General features: G+C 39.2%; 1 protein-coding gene across 1 annotated transcript in view; it reads right to left on the reverse strand.

The window, feature by feature from the left end:
- LOC127947020 (chondroitin sulfate proteoglycan 4-like) overlaps positions 1-4,617 on the reverse strand; it is a 59,873-nt gene extending 55,256 nt beyond the window's left edge. Inside the window, exon 1 of the mRNA XM_052543913.1 lies at positions 4,510-4,617. Within this exon, the coding sequence (XP_052399873.1) occupies positions 4,510-4,582 (73 nt within the window). The 5' untranslated portion in view covers positions 4,583-4,617. The remainder of the gene's footprint in view (positions 1-4,509) is intronic.
- Between the last annotated feature and the right edge of the window lie 1,383 nt (positions 4,618-6,000).

Below are 6,000 nucleotides of genomic sequence, written 5' to 3' on the forward strand. Positions count from 1 at the left end.
AGTTTTCACCCTACCCAGCACTCTTCTCATATAATTCTTTGCTCCTACTTATTTTAAGCTCACAGAATCCTGCAAATGACGGAATAACTGTGTCCCTGTGACTCACAGTAACGACCTGTTACTCCACCCAGTCTGCTAACAGCAGCCTCTGAGGCAGCACATGCCCCGTTTGAAAGCGGGTTATATTTATCCCCTCCACTGCAGAAAGGCCCATCCCAGAGCTCTGCTCTGTCCCCAGAGAGCGCCTTACTAAAGAGATGTTTGCAAATTACCCAGAACGCCTCTGGCTGGATGGAGGTTTAATGCAGGACAGAAGTCAGAGCTGACACGCATGCATGCTAACGGCAACGTGAGGATCTCAGTGGAAAGTTCTAGCATTAGTCCTATCGTCTCTCCCAAACTCCAGCCAAATCAGAGAAGACTGGAAGATCACTCACTCACAGTTGAGACCGTTTACAAATGATACATTTCACAAATGAAATTGTTTTCACAGAAATGGTAGTTTTCAGGAATTATTTTAGCTATTTAGCTTTCTTTAGTTGGCTGTGGTTTTTGTTACATTATACTCTCATAAAAAGCACTGTGATGGTACCATGGTACAGTACCTTGATATATACCATGGCACCTTAAATTACTCTGCTATTTTCGTTTTACTCCAATGCACTTCAAAGAACATGATGGTATTGAGAGTTAACCTGAGACTATGCTGAAAAAACCCACAGTAATGCTATGGTACTTCAATTTATTATAGTACTGACTATTTACCATGCTATTTCCATTTCACTAGTGCTTAAAAATGCAATGCTATTGGATTTAATAGGGTAACATATTTTAAGAAGATGGTAATATTTGCTCATTTTATATATACCATGACCATTAAACAGTGTTTGAACTTTTCTGAATTGTATCCAAGTACCTTGGAGTAAAATTCAGTCCTAAGTATACATCATGGCATAACTAAAGAAGCATCTAAAGAAGCACAGTTCTCCTGTTGCATCAGGCTGCAAAACCTTTTTCAGAATCTTTATTTTTAGTGTCATCATGGGATTTCTAAGATTGGGAAGAATACATTTGTTTATATCTTACACCATATGGCATAAATGCTGTCTTGTAAACATAGATCACCACTTTTGTGAACTGCAGATGTCTTTTCATCCATGCATGGACTTCAATCCCAGCAGTTGGACAGTTTTGCCCCTCTCTAGTGCAAGCGATACAAACTGTAAATTATCTTGTCAAGCCAGATAGTGGCTGCTGGCCTAGTTTGCTGATCAGCAGACTGGAAAGCTTTGTCTCTGAGGATACTGTGTGATGTTGTAGTGTTCCTTGCGCTGTCTCATGAAGATGACTCATGCAAAACTTCCCCTCAGGGACTCCACCATAACCACTCAATCTAATCACCAAGGAGCTCCACCAGGCCAACTCAGTCTAATCATCAAGTATTCACTCAACACAGTTTCAACTTTCGCTATTAACCCATGTACAGGAGCAGCTCAATTAGTACAGAATCTAATCATTTTCAATATAAAAATCATATTGTTTGAACATTTCTGAAGCTTGTAGATACAGTGGTACAGAAAAAAATGGACAAACTCATCAAGATATAAAAATCTGTATTTTATTCAGGGTTCATTCTCAATTTCTGGGAAACAAAAGAGGAAAACACTCACATACCAAACTGATATCCCACTGTAAGTCTTTTTATGAAGCAATAGTTGAGTGATGATCTCGTAGAAAAATTTAACCTGATCTATTGTGACAGTGATTTGGCCAAGAGCCTCTGTGGGGACGACTGCCCAGACCACGCTGTATATAAACCCACAAACCTTCTGTCTCCATAGTGGCACATGAGATTCCATTGGATGAATATGAAAAGACAGGAATGTGGAGTATGGAGTTTATCTATTCCCTTCGGTCTGGTATTGTCGGGGTTGTGTGTGTGTGTGTGTGTGTGTGTGTGTGTGTGTACGGTGTTTCATACTGACAGATCATTTATTGAGGAGGACAGTGAGGAGGGAAAGTCTCAAGCATCAGGGTTTCAAACTTTCTGCATTGATTCCAGTGTGGGCGGAAGGTTTGTCCCATGGGAACTTCAGACGGGAACGCTGTAGACCCTACCTCAACTCCCGGAGTAGAGTTAGTTTCACATAACTAGATGTTTGACTATCAATATAAAATGTAGCTGAATTGCAGCTTATTCTTATAAAGTACTCGTCTAAATCTAGTAGCATATGATGGATGGACACATTTACGCTTTTCTTTTTCTGTATGGCACATTACTTTCATTCAAGGTCTACAGTTAATCTTGAAACATTCATCGCACTTTCCAATCACAAATAGCGGACCGCTGAGAGATCAGCAAAGATAAATGTTTGCCTTCTGGTTCTGAGACACCCCTCGTTGTGCCGGAAAATGCAACTCTCTCCGAGACCGGCAGACTAATCTCGTCAATTTACAAATGCTAATATTAAGTTTATTAATCTAATGTGCAGGGCTGTACCAACATTTATTAACCTGCCAACTTCCCGGACTCAAACATATGCACTGCTGCAAACACAACACATATCCACACACTCTCACACACTCTCACACACTCTCCTTGTAAAGACTAAAATGCTTATCAACTCACAGGCTGGTTTGTGTAGCATGTTGCTATTACAACATACATCAGTTTGGAGGTTTCATAGTCCACCGATATTACTGGTACAATTACTGGATCAATAATATCTGATTCACCATGATTCAGTCTCTCATATTAAAGTGTACATGAAATAGATTTTTACAAATGCATGTCATTCACCTCACTATGAACAATTTATTCATGCATATATTTCATTTTTCTAACATTTGTATCAAACTCATCATTTTTAAGCAAACCGGATCTTATGATAAAACAACAGATTTCAATCATTTAGTCCACTTAAACTCCGCCCCTTTATCAAAATAGGTGGCAAGCTCACATTTAGTGCCACCTCACCTGTTTAACAATTAATGGACAGAACCCCACCCTTCATTTTATAGATTTTTTTTTTTTTGATAATCTGTTTCACTCGGATGTGAGACCCACAATACAGAAGAACATTTTTTTTTCTACTGTTGTTTTATTGGGATTGTAAAGGTAAAGTGCATTTTTTCTATTTTAGTAGTTTGACTGTAAAAATAATGATTGTTTCCAAATAGGTTTCCCAAACACTACTAGCGTCTACCGAATCAATTTGGTTTGCTTGATTATCAAAAAATCATGTTAAAATGAATCAAATATGATACATCAAGCTTTTGGGGAACAATTATTTATGCGTCATCATTGCATTGCTTTGCATAATATGTTTTGCCCATACAATAAAACAGACAGTTTTAATAATAAAATTAAACATTTCAATATCATCTTACCTTTTTTTCTAAAATATTAGCATATGCACCAAATAGCTTATTTTTTTCCAAATATGGCCCTTTGAATAAAATTAAATTTTTTCCACCTCAAGTAATAGCTCTATATTCTCTGTATATCATACTATATGAGTTAAAAAAGCCTGACGTATCAAACAAGACACTCAATAAAAACACATATGGAAATTTTTATAAATGTATTTTGGTTCAAAAGTTTAAAAGGTTCAAAATTTAGTTTAGTTTTAGGCTTTACAGGGTTAAAACTGACCAAATCTATTCCAGACTCAGTTTGACAGTTACACAACTTTACTCTGAACATCTGCTTGTGTCACGCCCCTTCACGCCCTGCCACGCCCCTACCTCGCCACGCCCCTACCTCGCCACGCCCGAGCCCATCTCACAGCTCCAGTTAAGCATTGATTTTTGTACTATTTTGCATCCTCTCTTACTCACTTCTCCACACATGGTCCTCGTGTGGTGTCTAACGATACAGGGCGTAGATGCCAACGCATTCTTGACAGTCTACCAGCTCACACGCACACTGTAGATCAGTTGCCGGTGTTGATGTTTTCTCTGCTGTCATGTGAGTGTGTGTCAGCTGGTGATGGATAAACACTTTGATCCGGAGCTGAACAACGGTCACTTCAGTGCAACTTTAACTCGCATGCTAATCAGACTGCAGGTCTCACAGGCGCAGCTAAAGATCTCGGAGCGGAAAAGCAGGAACATCTGTGCGTGGGGCAGCTGATCCACACCTCTGAAAGTGACTCTTTATTTCAGGACCTCTGATCTGCCAGACTGCCCAAATGCACGCAAAGAGCCCCCTCAGAGGAAGCAAGAGAAGGAGGGGCCGCCAAACTGTGGGTTTATTGTACACCGCCAGAACAGAATCTAGCCTCACAAGTATGAATGAGTTTTTTTTCTATGAGGGAACCTTTGCTTCAACACACACTTTGAGTTGTTTGAAGCTTCTCCACTGAGCTGGAGCTCCACAAACTTGCAGAATACACAATAACGCAGCTTTTGTGAAAACTTTTGCACTGCTTTCTAGTATTCAAACACATGTAATATTCTGCTAGACTGGCTTATTAATTCTAATAGACTGAGATTGAGTGGGCTTACCTCCGTTGGCAGTCTGGAGCAGGTATAGCAGTGCCAGAAAGAAGGCAGACAGGAGCGGAGACAGGGCGCTCATCTTGACACTTTAGTCCGAGTCTCAGAGTCTCTGTGGCCACTTTGGGACCTGGAGCGTGTGTGGGGTGTACTCATGGAGGGGGCGGGACAGACGCAGATGAAAATGATACCCTAACCCCCCCCAAATGTAAAGAAAAAAACATCCCCTTACACACAAACACACACCCCTGCCCAGCCCTGCGATGCCCATCTGGAAAAACTACACCTCTTTTTCTTCTTCCTTACACTACTCCACCCCCAGTTTCCATCCTCTCCGCTCTGTAAAACGATTCAGCTTTCATTCAAAAAGCAGACTGACCTCAGAGTTTCTCCAAACCTTTAAAAATTCTGAAGATCGGATGAGAAAATATGAGAAATAATCACCAAGACTTTGTTTTAGGAACCAAAATATCACTCATTGTCTTGGCATCTAAGCCTCTATGAAGAACATACTTGGAACATTTGAACACAAAAGGTTATTCATAGTAAAAAAAAAAAGTTCTTTAGGCTATTCAAATGTTCTTTACACCTTTTCACCTAAAATGTTTCGTCTATATGGCATCACTGCAAAAACCCAATATCTTTAGATATTTATGTATGTTTTTTTTTTTACAGTTGGACTATTAAGGATCCAACCAAAAAAACCTGGTAACCCGCATAGCGACACATTACAAACAGCCACAACATCCGGGCTTCATAGAAGCAGCTTCTGTTTGTAGCAACGTTTATTTTGCGGCTAGTTCTCTTTAGAGAGTCACCTACTGATTAGAGTATTTTTTTGTAAAACACACAAACTTAGTTTTATTTACAACTTTGACAAATCATACAGTCATGAAAGAGTTTCTTAAAAAAACAGAAAAAAAGAAAAGAACTAAATTCTTATTAAAACTGTGTTGAATGAGTTTATAGTATTGTCCCATGTTCATCAAGAGAAGACTATTTAGCAGATGTTAGCATGAACAGTAATTAGATAACTATTTATATTAACATTTATTAAAAACAAACAGATTTATATATTTTCTGATGAAAATATGGTTGCTATAGCATTAGTTTCTATGACTTTGAAAGGTGGTTTCTAGGGTGTTCAGAGTAGTTGCCATGGCATTTCATGGTGGTTTCTAGGACATTCTGGGTGGCTGTGTTAGGAAGTGTGTTACTATGTCAGTCTATGGGCTTTTAATGCCTGTTTTATCATCCGGCAGGTGAAAATCAATTGTTTATAGACGAAATAGCACAATTTAGCAAGCATCCCAAATTATTATACCGTGTAATGCTTAGCAGCTGTGCAGTTGTGTTTAGTCTTATCTTGGACTTGAGCTAAAAATGAACTCTCACGCACACACATAACCCCTAACACAACTCCCCATTCCTCCCATTACGTCTGCCACCGTGCATCTCTAATTACACAAAAAACCTGCGTGTTGCTGTAAACCTTCAAAA

This window comes from Carassius gibelio, chromosome A25 (genome assembly GCF_023724105.1).
Source record: "Carassius gibelio isolate Cgi1373 ecotype wild population from Czech Republic chromosome A25, carGib1.2-hapl.c, whole genome shotgun sequence".
Lineage (NCBI taxonomy): Eukaryota > Metazoa > Chordata > Actinopteri > Cypriniformes > Cyprinidae > Carassius > Carassius gibelio.